This window comes from Equus asinus, chromosome 20 (genome assembly GCF_041296235.1).
Source record: "Equus asinus isolate D_3611 breed Donkey chromosome 20, EquAss-T2T_v2, whole genome shotgun sequence".
NCBI classification, from domain to species: Eukaryota; Metazoa; Chordata; class Mammalia; order Perissodactyla; family Equidae; genus Equus; species Equus asinus.
In genome coordinates, this window is record NC_091809.1 from 21,476,260 (window position 1) to 21,503,824 (window position 27,565).

At 40.3% G+C, this 27,565-nt stretch overlaps 1 protein-coding gene and 1 pseudogene across 10 annotated transcripts in view; one reads left to right on the top strand and one right to left on the bottom strand.

Moving 5' to 3' along the window:
- The first annotated feature begins 3,802 nt into the window (after positions 1–3,802).
- On the top strand, positions 3,803–5,528 carry LOC106824481 (TATA-box-binding protein pseudogene; annotated as a pseudogene).
- Positions 5,529–7,278: 1,750 nt separating this feature from the next.
- LOC106824496 (zinc finger protein 846-like) overlaps positions 7,279–27,565 on the bottom strand; it is a 34,774-nt gene continuing 14,487 nt past the window's right edge. Inside the window, exons 1-7 of one of the 10 annotated variants that reach the window (XM_070491954.1) lie at positions 18,474–18,859; positions 16,145–16,359; positions 15,584–15,659; positions 14,856–14,982; positions 14,304–14,387; positions 10,249–10,331; positions 7,279–9,508 (exon numbers count right to left, since the gene is read on the bottom strand). In XM_070491954.1, coding sequence (XP_070348055.1) covers positions 8,366–9,508; positions 10,249–10,331; positions 14,304–14,387; positions 14,856–14,982; positions 15,584–15,616 — 1,470 coding nt within the window. In that variant the 5' untranslated portion in view covers positions 15,617–15,659; positions 16,145–16,359; positions 18,474–18,859 and the 3' untranslated portion in view covers positions 7,279–8,365. Of the gene's footprint in view, positions 9,509–10,248; positions 10,332–12,896; positions 12,916–14,303; positions 14,391–14,855; positions 14,983–15,583; positions 15,673–16,144; positions 16,360–18,430; positions 18,860–27,565 lie in introns of those variants that run through there. The other 9 variants (XM_070491951.1, XM_014830802.3, XM_070491953.1 and 6 more) reach the window with 9 other exon arrangements.

The following is a 27,565-nucleotide window of genomic DNA, read 5'->3' on the forward strand; positions in this document are numbered from 1 at the left end:
CTATAGCATTCAGTGTCTTTCAGGATGTTCAGAGTTATGCAACCATCACAATTTTCCAAACTTTTCATTACTCCAGAATTACTGTTTGACTGTCATGCCCCATTTTCCTACTTCCTTAACATCTAAGCTCTCGTGAATTTACTTTCTCTATATCTAGATTTGTGTTTTCAAAACATTTCATGTAAATGAAGTCATACAATCTTTTGTCAATAGTTTCTTTTTGCTTAGTATGTTTTTCAAGGTTCATATATCTTGTACCATATGTCATTCCTTTCTGTTGCTGAATGATATTCCATTGTATGGATATACCGCATTTTATTTATTTCTTCATCAGTTGATGCACATTTCGGTTGTTTCCACTTCATGGATACTATGAGTAACGCTGCCATGAAAATTCCTGTGTATCCTTCTGTGCAGACATATTTTCATTTCCTTTGGGTATTCTATCAGTCAGGGTTCTCCAGAGAAAAAGACATATGGCCCTGCACCGTATTGTAAGATCAGACAGATCAGATATACATATAAAAATAATATAATGAAATTCATAAATGTATATATATAATGAATTTTATTATAAGGAACTGACTCATGTGACTATGGAGGCTGAAAAGTCCCATGATCTGCTGTCCCCAAGCTGGAGACCAGGAAACCCAGTGGTGCAGTTCAAAGGCCTGAAAGCCAGACAGCCAATGGCATAGACTCCAGACCATGTCTCATGGCCTGAGAACCAGGGGCACCAAAAGAATGGGAACATTATCCCAGCTCAAGAGTGAGGCAGAGAAAGAGAATTCAACTTTCCTCCACATTTTTGTTTTATTCAGACCCTAAATCGCATGGGATAATGCCCACCCACATTGGGGAGGACAATATGCCTCACTCAGTCTATTGATTCAAATGCTACTCTCCTTCCAAACACCCTCATGGTCACGCCCAAAAAGAAAGTATTCCCAGATACCTAGACATTCTGTGATGCAGTCAAGCTGGCACCTAACATTAACTATCACAGGGATATACTAGGAGTGGAATTGCTGGGACCTATAGCAACTATATGTTTAACGTTGAGAAGAACTGCCAGACTGTTTTCCAAAGTGGCTGCATCATCTACAATCCCACCATCAATGGATGAGGGTTCCAATTTCCCCACATCCTCGCTAACACTTGTTATTGTCTGTCTTTACGTTTGTTTAACCATCCAGTGATGTGAACTGATATCTCACTGTGAAGATCATTTTCATTTCCCTAATATTAGTGGTGTTAAGCATCTTTTCATGTGCTTGTGATCATTTCTAAATTTTCTATGGAGAAATGTCTGTTCAAATCCTTTGTTCACTTTAAAATTAGATTATTTGTCTTTTTGTTGTTGAGTTTTAAGAGTTCTTCGTATGTTCTGTATGTAAGTTCCTTATCACATACATGAATTGTAAATATTTCTCCCACCCCATGGTTGTCTTCCATTTTCTTAAGTGGAGTGTGTCCTTTGGATTCCAAAGTATTTAACGTTGATGAGCGTCCTTTGAAGTACAAAACTTCTTAATTTTGATGAAGTCCAATTTATCTTTTGTTTTTTTGGTTGCGTTAGGTATCACATCTAAGACATTGCCAAATGCAATGCATGAAGCTTTTCCCCTATTGTTTATTTAGCAGTTTTATAGTTTTTGTTCTTACATTTAGGTCTTTGATCCATTTTGAATTAATTTTTGTATATGGTGTAAGGTAAGGGACCGGCTACATTCTTTTGCAGGTGGATCTCCAATTGACCCAGCACCATTTGAGGAAAAGATTATTTTCTTTCCCCATTGAATTCTCCTGGCACCCTTCTCAGAACTCAATTGAGAATATACATGAGGGCTTATTTCTGGACTTTCAATTCTATTCCAGTAATCTATATATCTGTTCTTAAGCCAGTAACACAGTTTTGATTACCGTAAATTTGTAGTAAGTTTAAATAGGCTGATAAGTTCAATTCAAAGAAAGAAAGAAGACAAATGGAAAACATAAAATAAGATGACTAAATGAAATCCAAACTTATTACAGTTACATTATTTATAAATGGACTAAATGCTTCGATAAGTAGTAAGGATTATTAGGGTGGACTTTATAAATATCAAGATTCATGCACTAGAAGAATCTGATTTGAATACCAGCCTGCATAAAGGACAAGAGTGAGAAAATGTGAAATCTGAGTGAGGTCTATTGATTAGTTAATAGTATTTTATCAATGATAATTTCTGGGCTTCAATAATTATACTATGGTTACCTAAGATGTTAAGTTAAGCTAGGGGTAGCCCTATTTTTACAACCTCTCTGGATGCCTACTTTTATTTCAACATGGGAAGTGTGTTAAAAGTCCTGATTTTAAGTTTCACCTCTATGATTTTTTTTAAAGATTTTATTTTTTTCCTTTTTTTCCCCAAAGCCCCCCAGTACATAGTTGTATATTCTTCGTTGTGGGTCCTTCTACTTGTGGCATGTGGGACGCTGCCTCAGCGTGGTTTGATGAGCAGTGCCATGTCCGCGCCCAGGATTCGAACCAACGAAACACTGGGCCACCTGCAGTGGAGCGCGAGAACTTAACCACTCGGCCACAGGGCCAGCCCCTATGATGTTTTTTAAAAGACATTTGAAAACTAATGATACAGTAAGATTGAGAAACAAAAGGAAAACAATATGATATAGCTACATAAAAATCTGGCAAGCAGATTTTAGTAGACAGCACATTTTTACACTTGAAGTTACAGATTTTTCTTTCTTTTATTTTTTTATTTTTTTATTTTTTGGTGAGGAAGATGGGCCCTGAGCTAACATCTGTTGCCAGTCTTCCTCTATTTTATATGTGGGACACCGCTGCAGCATGGCTTGGCAAAAAGAGGAGGATTGGTGGTGGATGTTAGCTCAGAGCTAATCTTCCTCAAAAAAAACAAACAGAAAAAAGATAGTCAAAGCCTGAACTGATTACACAATAGGAAAGAAGAAAGTCTGAAAAATAATGAGCTATGCATTTCATTTTGGAGGCAGAAAAAGAATAACAAAGTACAATCATGCATCACTGAATGATGGGGATCCATTCTGAGAAATGTGTCATTAGATGACCTCATCATTGTGTGAACATCATAAAGTGCACTGACACAAACCTAGATGGTATCAACTACTACACACCTAAGCTATGGTACCAATCCTAGGAGAGCACTGTCAGATATGTGGTCCATCCTTGAACAAAACGTCATTATGCAGGGCATGACTGCATATGAAGTTTGGATTTCCATTTGGTCAAATCATGGATCTCTTTTAATTTACAGTTTATATGCAATTTTTTATTCTGCAGCTATAGAAAAATATTATACATATACATATATACATCATATAAACACAGACACAGCTGTATATAAATTTCGTAGCTAACCGTTGCTTTCTTCCCTGGTATCTAGGGGTTTATCTGTCATAGTTGTTTTTAAATCAGTAAGTAATATAAGACCAGCACTGTTTGCTGGACCTGATATTTTCTTAATACATAAGATTTCAAGGTTCCTTTTGGGGAGGGAGGGATACTTGTAGCCACCTAGATCCGGAGCCTTTTTACTTTTTTTCTTTCTTTTTGTCTCCTGTCTGATCCTGAGATGACTGGTTTTTTCTTTTTTCTTTTTTTTTTTTTTTGGTATTTACCTGATAAGCTCCTGGTGGTCCTGAGCGGCCCCTGCTGTGAGCATGGCCTCCCTTTCTAAGTGTCTGGGGGTTGCATCCAAGGGAACGATTGTGGTAGAACCCTGATTCTGTGATAATTTGGGTTTCAGGAGGATGCTCATAGCCTGCTGACAAATAGTGGCACTCAAGAGTGCCAAGTAGACAGCTGAAGATGTACATGCGTCATGACCCAGCAATTTCACGCCAAGGTATATACTCCCCGGAAGACATGTGCAGGAATGTTCACACAGCATTGTTCTTAATGGCCCCAAAGTGGAAATGAGCCAAGTGTCCATAAACAGCAGAATGGATGAACCAATTGAGGGATATGTCACAGCAAAGAAAATTAACCGACTTCAGCTAGAGGGAAGACACATCAACATGGATGAGTCTTATAACGTTGGGCAAAAGAATACACACTACATAACTCAGGAGTACACATTTTGCATGCGGTGACAGGAAACGTGGAAGGAATAAGATTTCAGCATTATAAGACAGCGTCACTGTTTCTTAATGTATGTGAAGATAACCCAGAGAGCTGAGGAAGTTGCTAAGAAGAGTGTGCTGGGGATGCTCTAGGAAAAGACTGAATGCTGAGGCACCATGGCTCCTGGAATCCCTGTCTTTAGTCCAATGATGCCTTATGGTACAGGACTGACTCCACAGCCTATTCAGAACACCAAGAGTCTGTCTATCATGGAGGAGCAGCAAAGGCAGCGGCAACAGCAGCAGCAGGTAGTGGCAGCAGTTCAGCAGTTGACATCCCAGCAGGCAACACAGGGGGCCTCGAGCCAGACACCACAGCTCTTCCACTCACACTCTTACGACTGCACCCTTGCCGGGCACCACACCCCTGTACCCCTCCACCAGGATGCCCATGACCTCCATCACCCCTGCCATGCCAGCCTCGGAGAGCTCTGGAATTGTGCCGCAGCTGCAAAATATTGTATCCACGGTGAATCTTGGTTGTAAACTTGACCTAAAGACCATTGCACTTCGTGCCCGAAATGCTGAATATAATCCCAAGTGGTTTGCTGCTGTAATCATGAGGGTAAGAGAGCCCCGAACCACGGCACTGATATTCAGCTCTGGGAAAATGGTGTGCACGGGAGCCAAGGGTGAAGAACAGTCCAGACTAGCAGCAAGAAAATATGCCAGAGTTGTACAGAAGTTGGGTTTTCCAGCCAAGTTCTTGGACTTTAAGATCCAGAACATGGTGGGGAGCTGCGTGCGATGTGAAGTTCCCTGTAAGGCTAGAAGGCCTCGTGCTCACCCACCAGCAGTTGAGTAGTTATGAGCCAGAGTTATTTCCTGGTTTAATCTACAGGATGACCAAACCCAGAATTGTTCTCCTTATTTTTGTTTCTGGAAAAGTATTAACAGGTGCTAAAGTCAGGGCAGAGATTTACGAAGCATTTGAAACCATCTACCTCATCCTAAAAGGTTTCAGGAAGACTACGTAATGGCCCTGGTGTACTCCTGCCTCCGCTACCCACTTGCATTTTGAAAACACATCAGTTTGGGTACATTTAAGTGGTGGTGGTGTGGACGATTTGGGGAGAAGCCAGACGTTCTAGTGGGTTGCTGTACCAGGTGGAGCTCTCCCGCACGTGTCCCGCAGGGAGGCTGCGCAGGGTGTCATCTCTGCACAGAGAACACCGCAGCGTTACTGTAAGTTGCTCACACTGGGCTACTATTCGGGCAACGCTAGCCATTAATTTATATTTAGATTTTTAAACACTTATTGCTGTTGACAGTTGGTTTAAGGGACAAAACTTTAAGTGTTAAAGCCACCTCTACAATTGATTGGACTTTGTATTTTGGCTTGTTTCTTCCCCATAAACCACAGTTTTTATGTTTCTACCAGAAAAGAAAAAATCTTTTCTAAAAGTGTTGTTTTCTAGTTGTAACTCCCGAGGGTTATTTTTGTGCCAGACACATTCTGCCTTTTTAGCATTGCAAGACAGAACAGATGTATTAATGAAAACAATGGCTGTACATAATTTTGTTTCTTCAGAGTACTCTGTACAATAAATGCTGTTTATAAAAGTGTTAGATTGATGGTGTAAATAATACCTAGTAAGATTCATGTGATCATACACGTTAGAAAGTTGTATTCTAGATATAATGCCTGAAACCAAAAAAAAAAAAAAAAAGTGCCAAGTACACTGACCAGATTTAACATGTCACATGAGCTGAGACAACCCCCCCCCCGCCCCCGCCATGTGTCTTAGAGGAATTTAGAACAAAATGTTCCTTCTCTTTTCCCTTTTTCATGAAACACTGAGCCCTGGTCTCCATGGATGGGATCCCTTCTAGCCCACCATGTCTGGGAGTGAACTGTAACAGTAAAAGCAAGCAACAGAGAGCTGTGCCTTTAAAACAGCATTTAAACTTTTGGGAACACGTGGGGGTTTTTTTGGAGGGGGGCTATATCTAGCTACTGACTGTTGGGAAGGGCCCACCCAAATTTGGAATTAAATGGGTGAGTGTCCGCCAAGGGTCAAAATGCCCAGGAGAGAGTCAATGACATTTCTGATGGCCTCTCAACGAGGGACCTTATTTATCTCGGACTTATTTGTCCACCAAAGTGAGAGATTTGTTCCATTTAAGGAGCACTGACTGTTTCATGGGTCATTAGTTCTCAATATATTTGCTACTTACTCCCATGACCCCAACTGCTAAAGCAAGGAGTCCTGGGTTTGCCAATCCTCCGGGGAAATCATCTAGTATAATGGCATACGTGCCATGTCTACATGCTGACAACATCCAATGTAAGGGCTCAGCCTGATGAGAAGCTGGCTTTTCTCATGAACCAAGAAGTCTGCAAATAAGTAGTCCAATGGCTGGTGCAAGGAGACCACGGAGGGAAAGTGTCCCTGTGTTTTTTAGCCAAACCATATTTCTCTGTGGTTTTTGCCCTCATAGCACAAAATTTAACCAACTAAATTCCGAGAAGGTATCTAATTTCCAGGAAGGAAGGGGGAAGGATGAAGGGCAATAATTAAAGAGAAAAGGCCCTAAGAGACTGTCCCTTTTTAACAGCTTTCACTGAATCCACATCAGTGACTTCCGCCTACTTCTTCTTAGCCAAGAGTGTGAAATATACTCTCCATCAGTCCAAGGAAAGCTGAGAAGTAGAAGGTTTTTAACTACACACTTGAAGATAATCCAGATTCTATTTATAAGGGACCAAAGGACAAGGAAGCTTGAAGAGACAACTAGATACTAATTGACATACCAGTCCAGAGAGAATTTCCTAGAAATAAACACAAAAGAGTATCACAAAGAATCTATTTTACGACCCACTTGCAAATACATTAGGAAGCAGTACCCAAAAACATTTATAAAATGCTCTTACATTGCTGATTAAACTGCCAAATATCCCACAGCTCAGTGAAGACATAATGTAAATGAGGAAGTCTTCAGAGCTGAGCAAGGATGAAAACACCATTATATGAAATGACCATAATATAGTGGAAATTCTAACTACAGTCATAGTAAAAGCAATGAAACTTTTTAATACAAAACCACCACACAAAATTAAGGAGCCCAGAGCTTTCAAAAGAATAAGACACACAGAAGAGTAATCTTATTTTTGCGTCATTTATTTCAATTTCTCCTCCAGTATGGATTCTCTTCGGTACAATAAGTGAAGAAAGTTCCAGAAGGCTTTCCCCAATTCCTCACATTCATAGTTTATCCCTCCAGGGAGTATTTTACAAGTCTCTGACAGGATATGTACTTACCAAAAATCATTCCAACATTTTTACACTCATACAGCTTCTTTCCAGGGTGGCATTTCACAGGTAGAGTAAGATGTGTAAAATGGGTACACTGTTTCCCACGGACCCTACAATCACAATTTCTCTCCAGCGTGATCTATCACTTTTACTAAAGGTTGAAAGCCAAAATACATACACACACACACACACGGTATTCCCATATTTCTAACCTTCATAACACTTTTGCCTCTGTGAGCTTACCAAAAAACAGTAACATACGAGGCAGAGGGAAAGCTTTCCCATACACCTTACCTTCCTCAGGTTTCTCTCCACTGCATGTTGTGACTTTCTAACACCCGAACACTCTTTAACAATTCTTACATTTGTGAGTCTTCTTGCACACGAAGCTGTCAGGAATTTTTGAAGGCCTTCTCATATTTCTTACACATATAGAGCATCTCTGCACTGTGAGTTCTCAAATGATAGGAAAAGCAAGTATAGGTCTTCCTGTACCCTTTGCATTCAGAGGATTTTGTGCCAGTATGATGTCTTATATAGATATTAAGGCCTCAACACTAAGTAGAGATTTTACCACATTCCCTAAATACAGATGGTTTTTCCCAATGTGAGTTATCATGTGCTGTTAAAGCATGTGAAATATTTTAAGGCTGTATCTCATTCTTATGTTCACCTGGCTTTTGCAGTAATTTTAGATAGATAAAACTAATGTTAGGACAAGAAAAACAAAAAGCCTTGCCCACATGCCTTATAACCAGAAGGTTTCTTCCTCGAGTGTGAGTTCTTACACATTCTGTAAGCTCCAAACAATTACTGCTCTCCCGGATACCTTATACGAATGAGAATTCTGCCCCGGGCTAAATTCCCACATATCCTGTAAGGATGAATACTGAGTAAAGCTTTCTCACATTCTTTACTTTCGTAGGGTCTTTATCCAGATGGGCTTAGATATGAATACTAAGGCCTGAGGAACACTTGCAGGTTTTTTCACATGCCTTAGTTCTTAGATGTTTAGCAAGTGCCGAAGATTGAGTGAAGGTTTTCCCACATTCCTTACATCTGTATGGTTTCTCTCCAGTGTGAGTTCGCATGTGAATAGTAAGGCATGTGGAATATCTAAAGTCTTTCCCACATTCTTGACATTTATACGGCTTTTCTCCAGTGTGTGTTCGCATGTGCATATTAAGGTTTGCGGAACGGGCGAAGGCTTTCCCACATTCTTTACATTCATAGGCCTTTTCTCCAGTGTGTGTTCTTAAATGTGTAGTAAGGCCTGAGGACTGAGTGAAAGCTTTCCCACATTGCTTGCATTCATATGGCTTCTCTCCAGTATGCGTCCTTACATGTTGGTTAAGCATTGAAGAATTATTAAAGGCTTTCCCACATTCCTTACAGACAAAGGGTTTTTCACCAGTGTGTGTTCGCATGTGTAAGACAAGGCCTGAGGAACGAGTAAAACTTTTCCCACACTCCTTACAGAGATATGGCTTCTCTCCACTGTGAATTCTTATGTGTTTTGTAAGGTACGAAGAATGAATAAAGGCTTTTCCACAGTCCTTACATTTATAAGGTTTTTCTCCAGTGTGGGTTCGTATGTGTACAACAAGTCCTGTGGATCGAGTAAAGGCTTTTCCACATTGCATACAGACACAGGGCTTTCTCCCACGATGAATTCTTCTATGATCTACAAGGTACGAGGCACGAGGTAAGGCTTTCCCACATTCTTTACATTCATATGGTTTTTCACCAGCGTGGTGGCTCATGTGTACCTTAAGGGATGACTGATCAATAGAAGTTCTCTGACAATCTTCGCGTTCACAGAGTTTCCCTCGTGTCTGAGTTCTCTTGTGCCCACTAAGATCTGAAAGCTGACCAGAGGCTTTTTCATGTTGAACACACTCAGATGTTTTCTCCCCAACATGGATTTCCTTGAACAAAGTATGAATGAAGTTCTTTTTGAAAGCTTTTCTATTCTGATTATCCTTAGAAGTTTTTGGTCTAGTGTAAGTCATAAGAAACGAGGGTTCACTAAATACTTTTCCACACAGGTTAGAACCATATTGTTCCACTCCAGAATTGCTTCCCTCCTGTTAAGATATAAATAAATAAAGACTTTTTCAGATTCATTATAAAAACAGAATTTCTCCCCATCACAACTTTTATGCATTAGAAACATTATCGTAATTGAATTTTTTTCCATTTCCATTAAGCACACAGTTTCTGCCCTGTTTTTGACTTATTTTAAATTGAATATGCAGACAATGAGGCCAGGACCCTGCACTATATTCTCTACCTTTACAAAGCATCTTAAGAGATTTTTTTCTGATAACTTTTCTGATAATTATTTAGACTAAATTGTTTCAAAAACTGGACATTAAGTGAAATAAGCCAGACAGAGAAAGACGAACTCTGTATGACACCACTCATAGGTGGAAGTTAACATATAGACAAAGAGAACTGATTGGTGGTTACCAGGGGAAAGGGGGGGTAGGGGGAGGGCACAAAGGGTGAAGTGGTGTACCTACGACATGACTGACAATAGTGTACAACTGAAATTTCACAAGGTTGTAAACTATCATAATTGCAATTAAAAAAAAACAAAAACTGGACATCAAGTTACATACATGTGGACATTTATTTGTGAGATCTCTGAGGAGAAACAGGTTTGAAATAAGTCTAGAACACTCTGCAATTTCTTGATATTCAGAGAATCTCTTCATAGACTCTGCTTTCTGTGGGTAAATGGCATTTATCTCATATAATTCTCAGGGATTTCATGCCTCTAGTCCTGATGTGGAGAAACAAAATTGCTTCCTGGAGATCTTACCAATTGTATTCCATTTGATCTTTTTTCCACAGAAATATCTTGAAGAGGTATGGAACCTTTGGTTTTGAGTTGCAAATCCAATTCTGAAATAAAGTGGAAAAATGCAAGTTTGGGGAAAAATTGGGGGATAAAGTTGTTTCAAAGCACACAGCACAGAGAATGACATCACAAAATATGGTGGATAGGGGACTCCAGGGCTCTTTTGCACCAGAAAACAACTAACAAGCTTAGAAAAACTATCAGAATCAACTCTTACAGAGTCTGGAATCTAGTCAAAAATGTAGAACCAAGGGAACAGTTAAGGGAGAAAGAAGAGGCTGTATTTCACCAAGAGAGTGCTGGGGCTTTTTAACTTCTCACCCACCATCCACAATCTCCAGATCAGCTGCAGCCGCATGGATGGCAGAATGTACTCCCTGAGCAAGCTGCTAGTGCCAAAAGGAGCAACAGGGCCCTTGTTCTCAAAGAACTGCCATGGTGTGTTTCGATCTGCCTGGCAGCTTCCTCACGTATCAGTGCAAGGGCCTCCCTTTATTTCACCAACTCAGAGAGTTCTCAGGAGTGAAGCAGCTTCTGCTGAAAGTGTATACAGGTGAAGTATTGCCCAAAGAGGCTGAGGAAGGGGTAAATGGTTGGGACGAACAGCAGACAGACTGAAAACCCTTGGAAGGAACAAGTTGGGAAGGTTATATGTTGGTGAATAAGGGCTTTTAAAAACTCCAGCACTAACCAGGGAATCAAGAAATCCCCAAGCATGCCCAAGGCTGGATGCATGCTCAGAGAGACCAGAGACGACAGAAAGCTTTCACCTCCGGCTGACCTTCAGGATCCACTCAACCAGGAAAGGAAGGCTAAGAAAAAGTTGTAAACAGCCTAGTGAAGCATTGAAGGAGTGGCCCAATCCACAGCCAATTGACAAATACTAAAAGAGAATTTTTCATTTTCTTTTCTTGGCTCCAGGCTTTTAAGGAATTTCCGTCAGTCAAAGGTGACCACCAAGCTAACAGAACACAGATTTCAGGGGCTACACTAAAAGAAATGCAGAACGTACAAAAATAATTGATAAGTCACTCAACAAACATCAGCAATCCATGACAGGGAGCAAAAGCAAACCCCAGGGAGAGGGGAGAATCAGATTTTCCAAGTGCCACATTATAATATCTACAATTTATATTTTAAACTAAAAAATATGGGAAGGAGTGGGCGGACCCCATGGCTGAGTGGTTAAAGTTCCGCATGCTCCACTTTGGCAGCCCAGGTTCGCAGGTTCAGATCCCAGGAGCAGACCTACTCCCCTCATGAGCCATGCTGTGGAGGCATCCCACATACAAAATAGAGGAAGACTGACACGGATCTTAACTCAGAGCTAGTCTTCCTCAAGCAAAAAAAGCAAGATTGGCAATGGATGTTAGCTCAGGGTGAATTTTCTTCACCAAAAAAAAAAAAAAAAAGAGAGAGAGCGAGATAAGGAACAGGGAAAAAAGTAATAGAAACCGTCCCTAAAGGCCAAGGCATTGGACTTACCTGACAAAGGCTTAAAACAATTTGTTTAAACAACCCAAAGAGCTCACGGAAACCATGGACAAAGAACTAAAGGAAATTAGAAGAACGATGGCTCACCAAAGGCAGACTATCAATAAAGAGACAGAAATTACTAAAAGAACCAAATAAAACTCTGGAGCTGAAAAGTACAGTATTAAAACATGTGGAGCAGGTAAAAGGACAGACATGTACATGGAGGGACTAGAACTGAGAATCCAGAAATAAACCCACACATCTAGGATCAACTGACGTCAACAAGTGGGCCATGACCATAGTCTCTTCAACACACAATGCTGGGATAACCAGATAGCCACATGGAAGAGAATCAAATAAGGAACCTGCTTCACCCCATATACACAAATTAGCTCAAAATGATAAAAATCTGGGTAAAAGCTAAAACTATAAAATGCTTAGAAGAAAACATGGGAGTAAATCTTCATGACCTTGGATTTGACAATGTCCAATCTTTACATCTATTCTTATCATTCTTAAATATGATACCAAAAACACCCAAGAAAAAAATAGATAGATTGGATGTCATCAAAATTAAAAATGTTTATGCATCAAAGAACACAAAAAAAAAGGCGAAAGGACAACCTAAAGAGTGGGAGGTAAATTTTGCAAATCATTTATCTGATTAGGGTCCACTGTTAAAAAGTATATAAAGAACTCCCACACTTCAACAAGAAGCAACCCAATGCAAAAAATGGGCAAAGGATCTGAATCAGCATTTTTCCAAAGAAGATCTAGAAATAGCCAACAAGTACATGAAAAGATGTTCAACATCATTTCTTTCAGGGAAATGCAAACCAAAACCACAATAAAATACCACTTCATATCTGCTAGGAGGGTGAATATTAAAAAAAAACAAACAAAAGAAAAGAAGTGTTGGCAAGGATGTGGAGTACCTGGAACGCTTCTAAATGGCTGGTGGGAATGCAATATGCTGCAGCCTCTGTGTGAAATGGTTTGGTAACCCTTAACAAGCTAAACATACAATGACCATACAACCCAGTAATTCTATTTCTAGTTATGTACCCAAAAGAGTTGAAAACAGGTATTCAGATATTTGTACATCAATGTTCACGGCAGCAGTATTTACTCACAATTGCCAAAGGTGAAAAAAAAGATGTCCAGGAAAGGATAACTGGATAAACAAAATGTGATACAGTCCTGAAATGGAATAGTATTCAGCCATAAAAAGGAATGAAGGATACATACTCCAACACGGATGAACCTACAAACATCACGCGAGGTGAAAGAAGCCAGAAACAAAAAGTTCACATGTTGTATGATTCCACTTATATGACAAACACAGAAGAAGTAAATCTATCATAGAGACAGAAAGAAGATTAGAGGTTGCAGGGCCTGGGGGAGGGGGTGAACGGGGACTGACTACTTAACGGCTACAGGGTTTGCTTTGGAGCTGATGGAAATGTTCTGGAACTAAAAAGGGCTGATGGTTGCATAACACTGTGAATAAACTCAATACCAATGAATTATATTCACTAAAATGGTGAATTTATGTGTATTTCACCTCAAACAAAAGCATATGGCACATGTGTATGTGTAAATATGAATGAAACATTATAAAAATGGTGAAACAAAAGGAAAGACCACAAAGAGTTTGGACCACAGAGAGTTTGGCTGTTTTAGGAATTCAGCAATGACAAGGGTCTGGTACCAAAATTGTAGGCAATTTACAAAACATAATACTCTGGAAAACTAAGGCTGACAGTAAACAAAAAAGATGATAGAGAACCAGCCCTGGTGGCCTAGTGGTTAAGTTCAGCGTGCTCCAATTCAGTGGCCTGGGTTTGGTTCCTGGGCGTGGACCTACACTACTCATCTGTCAGAGGCCACGCTATGGCAGCGGCTCACATACAACATAGAGGAAGACTGGCAACAGATGTTAGCTCAGGGCGAATCTTCCTCAGCAAAAAAAAGAAAAAAGAAAAAAGAAAAAATCAGGAAAACAAGATAGGAAGGTATTGTAAAAAAGAGCTACCTGCGAGTAATGAAATTTTAAATAAGCCAGACAGATCTTTCTAAGAGAACAAAAAAAGGGTGAGATCAACAGAAATTTAACAACAAAAGGGAGTTGAAGGTTCCTGAGGAAACTCAGACACCAAACGGGGGCCAGCCATGTGGTGTAGCAGTTAGGTTTGCACACTCTGCTTCAGAGGCCCTGGGTTCACCAGTTCAGATCCCGGGTGTGGGCCTACGCACTGCTTATCAAGCCATGCTGTAGCAGACATCCCACATATAAAGTAGAGGAAGACGGGCATGGATGTTAGCTTGGGGCCAGTCTTCCTCAGCAAAAAGAGGAGGACTGATGGTGGATGTTAGCTCAGGGCTAATCTTCCTCAAAGAAAAAAAAAAGAAAGAAAGAAACCAAATGGCCTCAGCCTTCTCAGAAAGAGTATACCTTTAAAAGTCTGCAAAGTGACATTTTCAAAGGTCCAGCCCCTTTGGCAGGCTCTTCATAAAGCCCTATCTGCTTGTGAACTCACCCTGCAGAACTCCTCTGGCTCCTGTCCTCACCTCGTCTGCCCCTTTCAATCCAGAGCTGAGGTTGGGTTTGCACGATCTGTACCCTGCTCAAGGGAAAAATACAGACAGAGGACCTCGCAAGACACAAAAAACACGTCCTTGATCCGGAACCAACACTGTAGCCTTCAGTTTCTGAGGACGCTCAAGTCTACCTTTACAGACAGCAAGGTGATCCTGCCAAATTTTAAATAAATGCAATCAAGCTACTTAAAAGGAACAAAAATGCCAGCACATTCCCTCTCTGTGCCCTCAAATGACGGGAGATCTCAAAGACCTGAAAACATGGCCAACCTCATCCACATTTAAAGGCTTAAGGTTTTTAGTCTCTAAAGGAAATAAAGTCATTTCTTTAGACAGAGCTTCATTTTCACGAGGAATCCTCTAAACGTGAGGCCCATGCGGCCAGGGACTCTGTCTGTCTTGTTTATCACAGTCTTCCCATGTGACAGCGAAGGGGCTTAGGAAACACCCATTTCCTACCGGGCTCCGTGGAGACGTGCTGGCGGCCTTACCTACGGACAGGAGATTCCGGTAATTCTCCACCATCACATCTCGGTAGAGAGCTCTCTGCGTTTGGTCCAACAACGTCCACTCCTCCTGGGTGAAATCCACAGCCACGTCCTCGAAGGTCACTAAGTGCTAAATCATTCGACACAGGTCGGCTTCAGATAAATATCATTTTCTTTGATGTTCTCAGAAAGATGCATGAGCGACTGAGGAAGGAAGACAAGAAGCCTACAGAACCCCTGGGCCCAGACCTCTTCTCCTCTCTAGCTATACAGACAATGCCTGGTCATCACATCCAGTCACGTGGATTTCCCGACACCACTGACCCTTCTTGCCTTATTCCTCCTCTATTTATAGGCTGCGGTTAGCAAGGAACATTATGCGACACTCTAAAATCTGGTAACAAATGAATTATTTCCACAGCGACACACAAATTCTGTGAGATGAGATGCCTTCATATCCTTGCTTAAGATCTGTCATGACAGCAAAACAATAAGCCAACAAGCAGGATTGAGGATCACACAGAATTAATAAATATTGAGATAAAAGAATCACATCCAGTGTGATCCTCGGATACTCTGAGATGGCACGCGGCCTGGAGAAATTCACCTGGGGCTCATTCCCTAAGCAGAGCCATTCATTGCTTTGAAAAGCTTGGGGACATTTCTAGGAGACATGGCTACCTGATGGAAACAAGCATGACATTTTAAAGAAAGATCAACTTTCCACTTGCCTGAGAAGAATGTATCGGTAACCCAGCCAGCATTCTTGTCTCTTTGGTTTTCCTCTTGTGAAGACAGAAAGGGTTCCTAGAAAGACGACCTCAGAGAGAAGAATGGCATGAACTTCGGAGCCAACCCAATTCCAACAATCATATGCTTATAAGTTGTTCCACCCCATGCACAGAAGACCACAAACACACTACCTCCACAATATGACAAAGTGTCCTGTGTTACCTGGAGGAGGAAAATGGTTGTCTGGATTTTACCACCCATGAGGGACAGGCTAAAAATTCCATCTTAGAGTTACACAAATTAAAGTACAGAGAGGCAGAGCTGTCTGACACACACAATAAAATTCATGTTTTAAAATTCAAATTTTATCCCCCAAAAAGCGCACACACACCTTCTTGCGTCCCATATCCCAGGACCCTGACTTACACACACTCTGGCCATCTCACTCCCTTTCATCTGGCCCACTGCACAATTGCTCAGCCCCTGAACACTGGATCTACCATTTGTGAAGGAACTACATGAAGCAAAGGATTTGAAAAGCATCATCATCAAGGACTCACCACTCATTTGAGTCAGATCCTGTGAATCTGATAATGAGAGTTTCCAGAACGTTCCATTTCTTGCTCAGAAGATCACTTCAGAGAAGTTTAAGTTAAGAGGTTGATCTCGACTTCTCTTCATATACTAGAGTGTCTGGGTAACTGGTTCACAACATCGATCATTAAGCAGCAGACAATTTTCCTTAGTCGTCAAACATCACTATTCAGCCATTTGTCTGCAGATAAAACATGTGGCAGCCATTATAAACTGTCTAATACTATACCACGCAAATATTAATAACTGCCATTTACTAAGCACCTGTTAGAAGTTCTACATAAACTGCTTTAGTTGTCCCAACAACCCTCCAAATTGGGTATTAATAGTATTATTTAGTAACTGAGAAAACTGAGGTTTAGACAGGGTTAATAATTGGCCCAACATCACCAGTTAGGAAACGTGAACCAGGACTAGACACAGGTTAGTGTGTCATGAGCCTGCTCTTCTGTGGTTGCTGTTATTTCTGATATGACCAGAATTCAGTCCAGACCCTCTGCTGGGCAGAGTGAAGAGGAGAGATACAAAAGGTTTTATGAAACCAAGTCTCCCTGGGTACTCCCTGCTAGAGCGTGGTTGGACTTAGAACCTTTGTCCCCGTGTCTTTTATTCCTTTATGCAATCAGCAAACACTTAGTAAGGGCCTTCCTTATGCCAGGTCAGGTACTAGGCACTAAGGAGGGCATAGTTCTTAGGGTACAGTTCAGCTAGCGATGAGTAGTATAATTAAAAAAAAAGAATCAATCTCATTAAAGTATAATGTACCACACATACACAAATATATTCCTGATACAGAGACAAGACTGGTTAGAGGTAAGATAAAGACAGAACAGGGAAATAACCACTTCAGAGGACCGTGATCATTGATACTTTACTTACTTAAAACATTACTGTTCCAATTTTGACCCAAAGACATTCAAACTTGAAAATCATGATTTTAGAAAAAACTCGAAATACATTTCTAATGTTGGCCACTCCAAGAGGATCTGAATCAGGTCACTGTTCTTCTTTTATGCTGAAATTAAAGCTTTTCCATATTTTCTCATAGTTAACTACAAAGACTATTATATAATATATTTTTCATCTTTTCACCTCTTCATGTACTGATCAGTTCTACTTTTTTTCCATTAGGTATTGGTTTTATTTTTATTCATCCTTTCAGTACATTTTATTCTACTTCTGTATTTCTCACTCAACCGTATGAGGTAGAATGTTTAGTTCTATTTCTTGAACTACTTTTATTGAATTCCAACATACATACGATAAAAGGAGGCAATCGTGAATGAAAGTCTCAATGAACTATCAAGAAATGAACAGCCTCAGGTAACCACCATTTAGGTCAAGAAATAGAACATTTCCATATCCAGCATATTCTTTGTCTCTTTTCCAAATCACTAACTCCATGCCTCCCAATCGCAACCACTATCCTGACACTTAACATTCAAGACTATTCTGCCTATTTCTGAAATTTAAAGAAACTATCAAACAGCATGCATTCTTTTGTCTGTCTTTTGTGCTATAATTCACTCATTATATTTGTGAGGTTCATCCAAGTTGCTGCCACTCTCTACCTGTGGTTTGGTCCTTCTCTTTGCTGACGAGTATGCCACAGAAAACACATGCCACCATTCACCCATCCTTCTCTTGGTCCACTTTGGGTTATTTCCGTTTTAGGGATATTTCAAATAATGATGCTATAGCCTCTACGTTTAGTGGGTGCACATGGGCATGCATTATTGGTGTGTGACCAACAATCATATTTAGATGATACTTTTCAAAAATGTGTTTCCACTAGCAGCGTATGCACGTCTTAACCAACACGTGGCACTGTCATTCTTTTTCAGTTTTACTTTTAACCATTCAGTATGTGTAGTACTACCGTACTATGATTTTCATCTGCATTTACCTGCTTGCTAATGATATCAAGCACCTTTTCACATATTTGTTATCCATTTATATACATATTTCCTTTATTGAGGAGCCTATTGAAACCTCTCGGTCATTTTCCATTGAGTTTTCATTTCGGGTATTAAGTTTAGGAATTATTACGTACATACATAACTCATCGTCACATGTGAGGCAATTAACCAAGCACTAAAGGTCAAATATCATGTCTGCAACTTATTTCCACGTCCTGACTCTCCAAGAGCTTATCCTACACCCATGGAGATAGATGTATAGATACAGCAGATATGCAAGATATTAACAACGGTCAACGGACAGCAAGGTAACATCTAAACAATTTATCATACTTAGCGGACGCCCACTGCCAGAGCCTCTCCGTCCAGAGCTCACCGGAACGCGCCGCAGTCGCCAAGCCGGTGAGAAGAGGAGGACGCTGGGCCGTTTTCCAGATCAAAACGCTCCTCCCTTTGGAGGAAGGACTCGAGGTTGCTTTGGCAGCTTTTGCAGACAGGCGCACAGCGGCTGCAGAAAAGCCTCCCCCACGGGGGCCCCGATCCACAGGCCCGACCAGCGCGGCGGAGAAGGCAGAGGCTCTCGGGGGCACCGCGGGGGCCCCAGGAAGCCTCGGGCGCGGGTCCGAGCGGGGCTGAGGCGCCGCGATCCCCAGAAGCCGGAGGAGCCCGGGCGGAGCGCCGAGACTTGACGCCGACACAAGGGAAAACCTAGAGGAGAGCAAACGGAGACGGACTTCCGCTTCCGGTTTCCGCCCCGCGCTCAACGTAAGGGGCGGGGCCTCCGGAGCTCAGGGATCAGGAAGTGCGATGGAGATGGGGTCGAACGGGGGCGGCGGCTGCTTGCGCCCAAGAGGCAGGCATGCTGTTGGACCTGGATCCAGAGCAGGCTTTTCAAATAGACCAGGGCCAGAGAGCAGGACCCGAGCTGGAGGACCGAGCGGAGCGCTGGGGACCGAGTTAGAAGCCGGCCGGACGCGGAGGGCGGGGCTTGCGTCATGGCTGTCCCGGGAGGGCGTGGTTCGGGGCGGGGTCAGAGCCCAGGCTTTGTGTACCGACTGCAGGAAGCTCATCAAAGGCCTTTCGACTGGCCTTTCTCGTGATTTCTTCAGCCCGATGCAGCGGTGTGCACATGTTAGCAAAGGTAAGCCTGCTTGTCCGTCAAATGGTCTACCCCCCTAAATCACTCAGCTCTTTCTTTAGACCTTTAGTTTTGTTAGAGAATTCTCATAGCATACATTTATCCCATTTGAAGTTTACCATTTAGTGGCCCTTAATATATTCATAGTTGTGCGTCCATCACCACAATCAATTTTAATACATTCTCGTAATCACAGAAAGAAACCCAGTACACGCTTAGCCATAATCCGCTACCCCACCCACCAGCCCAAGGCAACAGCTAATCTACTTTTTGTCTCTCTGCATTTGCTTCTTCTTGACATTTCATGTAAATGGAATCTTACAATATGTGGTCTCTGTGTCTGCCTTCTTTCACATGCATAATGTTTTCAAAGTTCATCCATGTTGTAGCATGTGTCGTACTTAATTTCTTTTATTACTGAATAATATTCCATTGTATGGATATATGACAGTTTATCCATTCATTGGTTGATGGACATTGGCCTGTTGCCACTTTTTTGGCTATTGTAAATAATACGGGATACCTTTTAGGCAGTGATCAGAGGAGAATTCATATTCCTAAACACTTTTATCAATAAAAATGAGAGAATAATAAAAAAACAAATTCCAAGCTCAAAAAAAAAAACACCAAAAAATAGAATATCAATGAAACCAAGATAGAAAAAGTTAAGTAGGAACTTACACTAGGAAGAGTATCAAAACCAGATGGGTTGGTTGGTTTGGGGATGGTTTTTTTTTTTATAATAGCTTTAGTGAGATATAATTCACATACCATACACTTCACCCATTTACAGTGTATATGCAGTGGTTCTTATATTTGCAAAGTTGTGAAACTATCTCCACAAGCAACTGTAGGACAATTTCTTTATTGTCTCTATGGATTTGTCTGTTCTGACCATTTCAAACAAGTTAAAAAAAATCCCATGTGGTCTTTTGTGACTGTTTTCGTTCACAAAGCATAAAGTTTTTGAAGTTCCTCTATGTTGTAGCATAAATCAGTATTTTATTCCTTTTAATTGATAAATAATATTCCTATCGGTTGGTTAACATTTGAGTCATTTCCACTTTTTTGGCCATTGTGAGTAACCCTATCCAATATTCGTGTACAGGTTTTTGTGGACGTTTTCGCATCTGTTGGGTATATATCTAGGAGTGGAATTGCTGGGTCATGTTATAACACTATGTTTAACCTCTAGGGGAACAGCCAGACTGTTTTCCAAAGTGGCTGAACCGTTTTACAATCTCCCCAGCAGTATATGAGAGTTCCAATTTATCCCATCCTTGTCAACATGTATTAGTGTCTTTTTCAAAAAAGTATTATAGCCATCCTAGTTGGTGTGAAGTGCTATTTCATTGTAGTTTTGATTTTAATTTTCCCCCAGTGACTAAAGATATTGAGCATTTTTTCTTGTGCTCATTGGCCATTTGCAAATCTTATTTGGAGAGATGTTTATCCACATCCTTTGACTATGTCTTACCTGTGTTATCTATCATTTTATTATTGAATTCGAAGAGTTCTTTATGCATTTTAGACACCAACTCCTTATCATACATAGAATTTCCAAATATTTTCCCCCACTCAAAAGGGTGTCTTTTCACTACTTTATGGTGTCCTCTGAAGCTCAGAAATTTTTAATTTTGATGAACTCCAACGTGTCTGTTTTTTCTTTGGTTGCTTATGTTTTTGGTGTCAGATTTGAGAAACCATTGCCAAATCCAAGATCACAGATTTACCATTATGTTTTCTTCAAAGACTTTTCTACTTTCAACACTTACATTTAGTTCTTTGATCCATTTTGAGTTAATTTTTGTGTGTGGTGTGAGGTAGGCATCCAGTTTCATTCTTCTGCATGTGGATATACAGCTGTCCCAGTACCATTTGTTGAAAAGACTATTTGTTCCCCCATTGAATTGTTTTGACACCCTTTTCAATCATCAGTGGACCATAAATATAAGCCCAGAAGTTTTAGATAGGGGAATTATACCAAAACTTCGGCGTTCAGATATTCCCGGTACTCCATAAATAAGGGCAATGAGAATGAAGAAAAACTTCCTACTCCTTTTATGAAGCAAGTATAACATTCAGATAAAACCTGATAGAGTACAAAAAATGGAAAATTACAGAGCCATATCACTTATGAATATTGATTTGAATGAGCTGTGTTAAATATTAGCAAATAGAATATGAAAACCCATTAAGAAAATAATAAAACTTCAAGTGGAATTTACTCTAGGATTGCAAGGTTGATTCACTTATTAGGAAATCCATTAAAAAATATAGCATATCAGTACACCGAAGAAGAAAAATCATATAATTATCTCCATTGATGCTGATGAAGCCTTTGACAAAATTCACCACTGATTACTGACATAAGTACTCAAAAAAGAAATTGGTGAATACTTTCATAAAATGATTGCCTATATCTGTATCTGTATGTCTGTGTGTGTATACATGTATGTGCATGTGTGGCTCTGTGTCTAAGTGTGCACTGGTGGCATTAGCTAATGTAATTAGATAAATTAATTAGAAACATAAGAATTGCAAAGGAAGTAACACTATCTCTTTTTACAGATGATACGATGCTATACATGGAAAGCCCTAGAGAATCAATGATAAAATTAATTCAAACAATAGAAGAATTCAGTAAGTTAGCAAGATATGGAATTGTCATCTGGAAATCAATAGCCTTCATCTACCCAAACAGTAACCAGTAAGGTGATATAATGGTAGAGAAAAACTCATTTATAATAGCAAGAAAAAGATGCTTCGGATTAAACTTAACAAGAAACTTACAAGACCTACATGAGGAACTTTAAAACTCTTAAAAGACACAAACTGAACAAGTGGGAAAAAATCCGTTGTTCTTGAATAAAATGACTTAACATCCTAAAGATAGCAATTCTCCACAGGTTAATTCAGAAATGTAGCATAATCCCAATAAAAACGCGAATAAGCCTTTCTAAAAAATAGTAATTATTTTGATGAATTTGCTTTCAGCACCTTATGTTTTGGTAAAAACACTTTATATATATGTGCAACACTTGAAATTGCTAGACTAACAGATTGAAATCTAACTTCTGATTTATATGTGTTTGCAAAGATAACTCAAAAGTCTACATAAGTTCCTGGTAATTTAATGAAATAAGTGTGCTGGAATTTTCGTGTAAATTTGTCTTTCTGGACCAGTGTGCCGTAATAATGAGGGTGTCTAGAAAATAGTCTCATCTTTTTTTTTTAAGGCATTAGATTCCTTTATTTTTCTGTTAACCCCAATAGTCATTTCAACTTTATGTTTTTCCAGTTTCGTTGAGATATGATTAACATATAACATTGTTTTAAGGTGTACAACATAATGATTTGATATACGTATGTACATATTGCAAAATGATTACCACAGTGACTTTAGTTAACATCCATCATGTCACATAGTCAGGAAATTTTTTTTTATGATGAAAACTTTTAAGATCTACTCTCAGCAACTTCCAAATATATAACGCAGTATTGTTAATTATAGTCACCACGCTGTACATTACATCCCCAAAATTTATTTATTTCATAACTGGAAGTTTGTACCTTTTGACCACCTTCGCCAACTAGCTTTTTTTATGAAGTTTGTTAAATTGATACTAACATTTATATGGAAGAACAAACATCTAGTGGTATCCAAGAAAACACTGAAAAATGAAGTGATAATGCCCTACAGACATTAAAACATATTATTATAAAGCTGCTGTAATTAAAACTGGTATTGGGGGGCTGGCCCAGTGGCGTAGCAGTTAAGTGCACACGCTCCGCTTCGGTGGCCCAGGGTTCACCGGTTAGGATCCCGGGTGTGGACATGGCACCACTTGGCAAAAGCCATGCTGTGGCAGGCATCCCACATATAAAGTAGAGGAAGATGGGCACGGATGTGAGCTCAGGGCCAGTCTTCCTCAGCAAAAAGAGGAGGATTGGCAGTAGTTAGCTCAGGGCCAATCTTCCTCAAAAAAAAAAAAAAAAAGGTGGTATTGGCACATGAACAGGAAACAGACAAATGGAGTAAAATGGAACATCTAGAAATAGACGCAAGAGCATATGGAAATTCAGCTCATAAAGTTGATATTGCAGATCACTGGGGCAGAAGTGAGGTTTTTAATGAAAAACCTTAAGACAACTAGTCAGCCGTCTGTGAAAAAGATAAAGTTATATCTATACCGCACATCACTTACAAAAACAAACTCCAAATGGATCAAGGATCTAAATGTGGGGGGTGGAGGGTGAGGGTCCATATCCATACGTAGGGTATTAAGTGATTTCTGAGCTGATTAAGGAAACAGATGTGACCGTGAGGTGGCAGTGGCACACTGAAGCCTTATTTGGGCAGCACTTGGCCAGGTTTGCACGTGGGGACACTCTCTCACAGTATGAGAAAATACAGAAGCTATGGCATGGACGCCACCACTCAGAAGGGAAGTGCCTCTCCAGGAGAAGGCAGTGGCAGAGGGGGCTTATGTGACTAACAGGCGATGTCGCTCAGCACCCAGGTGGTGAGTCTCTGAGCCAGAAAGCTCTGAAGGGCAACAGCTACTGGGTCTTTATAGCCCCAGGATTTATCTTATCTCTGGCTAGCAGATTTGGGACATACTTTTGTGGGGTCCAAAAAGCAGGCAGGCTCTAAATGGCTAAGTATTTCCCTGCTTGGGCTATGTTTAAGAGAATGGCGTGTGCAAAAATTTGAGTTTGGCACCGGTGGGCTATTGTGAATAATGCTGCTGTGAACATTGGTGTGAAGATATCTGAGCCCCTGCTCTCAAGCCTTTTGAGTATATACCCAGAAGGGAAATTGCTGGCTCATATGGTAATTCTCTGTTTAATTATTTGAGGAATCTCCATACTGTTTTCCACAGCAGTTGCACCATTTTATATTCCACCAGCTATGTACAAAAGTTCCAATTTCTCCACATCCTCACCAGCAAGTGTTATTTTCCATTTTTTCGAGAATATCCATCCTAACAGGTGTAAAGTGCTGTCTCGTGGTTCTGTTTTGCATTTCCCTAGTGATTAGTGATGTTGAAAATCCTTTCATGTGCTTATTGGCCATGTGGATATCTTCTTTAGAGAAATGTTTATTCACGTCCTTTGCCCATTTTTGAGTTGGGTTGTTTTTTGTTGTTGAATTGTAGTTCTTTATATATTCTGGATAGTAATTCCTCATCAAATATATGATTCACAAATACTTCTCCCATTCTGTGGATTGTATTTTCACTTTCTTTTTCTTTTTTCTTTTCTTTCTTTCTTTTTTTGGTGAGGAAGATTGGCCCTGAGCTAACATCTGTCACCAATCTTCCTCTTTTTGCTTGAGGAAGATTGTCCCTGAGCTAACATCTGTGCCAGTCTTCCTCTGTTTTGTATGTGGGACACCACCACAGCGTGGCTTGATGAGTGGAGTGTAGGTCTGTGCCCGGGATTCAAACTCATGAACCCTGGGCCACCAAAGCAGAGTGTGTGAACAAAACCATTACACCACCCAGCCAGCCCCATCACTTTCTTGTTATTGTCCTTGGATACACAAAAGTTTGTAATTTTGACGAGCTTCAGTTTATTTGTTTTTATTTTGTTACCTGTGCTTTTGATGTCATACCCAAGAAATCATCACCAAATCTAATGTCATGAAGCTTTCACTCTATGTTTTCTTCCAAGAGTTTTATAGTTTTAGATCTGACATTTAGGTTTTTGATCATTTTGAATTAGGTTCTGTATATGGCTTGAGGAAGGGGTCCAACTTCATTCTTTCACGTGTGAAAATCCTGTTGTCCCACCACCTGTTGAAGAGATTCTTTTCTGACCCACTGAATAGACTTCACACCCTTGTCAAAAACCCATCCCCTACAGATATATGGGTACACTCTGACCTCTCAAGTCTGTTGCGTTTGTCTCTATGTCTATCCTCATGCCAGTATGTTTTGACCATACTTTTAATTTCTGCAAATTGATGCTTTCACAGCTACAAAATGGTCACTAGCTATTAGCTGTTCCCAAGTAAACCTGGCTCACCCCAAAACATCTGGAGACTTTAGATAGCCCCAAACCATAATCTCTAACAGTCACTCTTAACATAAATGTCATGGAGGAACCACTTTCTAATATAGCTGGGCAGTCCTAAGCCTGCTGACTCTGTCATGCCCCTTCCTTCCCATGGGAACCACAGCAACGGTGCTTGCCCACAGCTGCACTCCCTTCTTCCGCCTTGTGACCAGCCTCAGTGCTTACACCAAGTGACCCTGCGTGGAGTGCTGTGTTTTCCCCCAGGGAAATGTGAATATAACAACAGTGTAAAACTCTTTCTGGTTTCCCTCTCGATCTGCATCTCCCTTTACCATACCTCACCCAAGGTAGTATGATTAAAACAACTGGACAGTGAGCAGAATTGTTGGGTCCCAAATGAGAAAGAGATGCCACAGGACAGTTGTTGGCTTACCAACTGGATTCACTAGGTGGCAGAGGGGGCCTGGAAGACACCATTGCCTGCTGGTGCGATTGCACTTTGACCTCCGCTATTGGGCGCTCTTTGACTTTGGGATTGGGACAGTGCTGGCCCCATAACAGGAATTTGGAAGTATTGCCTCTTCACTTTTTTGGAAGAGTTTGGGAAGGACAGATGTTAATTCTTCTTTCTTTCTTCCTTTCTTTTATTTTTTTTAAGGATTTTATCTTTCCTTTTCCTCCCCAAAGCCCCCCAGTACATAGTTGTATATTCTTAGCTGTGGGTCCCTCTTAGTTGTGGCATGTGGGATGCCACCTCAGCATGGCTTGATGAGTGGTGCCGTGTCTGCGCCCAGTATTCGAACCAGCGAAACCCTGGGCCGCCGAAATGGAGTGCATGAACTTAACCACTCGGCCACACGGGACCAACCCCATAACAAATTTATTTTTAATTCTTTAAATGTTCGGTAGACTTCACTTGTGAAGCCATCTGGTCCTGGGCTTTTCTTCGTTGGGAGGGTTTTAGTTACTGATTCAATCTGCTTATTCATTATTTGTCTGTTCAGAATTTCTATTTCTTCGTGATTCAGTGTTGGTAGGTTGTATGTTGCTAAGAATTTAACCTTTTCCTCTGGGTTGTCCAATTTGTTGGCATATTATTGTTCATATTAATCTCTTCCAACCCTTTGTATTTCTGTGGTATCAGTTGTACTGTCTCCTCTTTCATTTATAATTTTATCTACTTGAATCCTGTGTCTTTTTCCTGGTAAGTCTAGGCTAAAGGTTTTTATTTTTTCAGAAAACTGACTCTTAATTTCATTGATCTTTTCTATTGTTTTCCTATTCTCTATTTCACTTATTTCTGCTCTGATCTTTCATATCTCCTTCCTTCTGCTAACTTTGGGCTTGATTTGTTCTTCTTTTTCTAGTATCTTGAGGTATAAAATCAGGTTATTGATTTGAGATCTTCCTTTTTTCTTAATGAAGGCATTTATTGCTATAAACTTCCCTCTCATAACTGCTTTTGTAGCATCCCATAAGTTTTGCTATGTTGTTTTTCAAGATTATTTGTTTCAAGATTTTTTTTACATACAGTAATGATACAGTTTGTTATTATCAGGTGTTATACTTCTGATTGCAATATAGAGTTCTACTTTTTGGAGATATACTTGGCAATTCAAATTAAAAATCCTCAAATGTGAATATCTTTGACTCAGCAATGCCACTTTTAGGTATTTATCTTATGGAAAAAATACAATAGATAGGTAAAAGATTTAACTACAAGGATACTGACTTCAGTAACAATAGCAAGAAATATTGGAAATGTGTCTCTAAAACACAGCATGGGTTAAAATTTAGCTTACACATGTGAAGCAATACAATGCAACTACTAAGAGGATGTCATAAAAAATATTTAAATAGGGGCCGGCCTGGTGGCACAGCGGTTAAGTACGCACATTCCCCTTCAGTGGCCTGGGGTTCGCCGGTTCGGATCCTGGGTGCGGACATGGCACCGCCTGTCAAGCCATGCTGTGGCAGGCATCCCACATATAAAGTAGAGAAAGATGGGTATGGATATTAGCTCAGGGGTGATATTCCTCAGCAAAAAGAGGAGGATTGGTGCAGATGTTAGCTCAGGGCTAATCTTCCTCAAAAAAAAAAAATTAAATACATGGAAAGCTGATTGTGTTTCAAAAGCAAATTACAAAACATAATATCTTATTTTATTGAAAAATATGTGCATAGGAAAATGATAAATAATGGTATTATGTAGTTGATGGAATTCGGGGTTTTTTTCTCTGTTTTTGCTTGTCTTTGTTTTCTACAGTAGACAAATTGATTACCAGAAAAAAGAGATTGTTTTATTT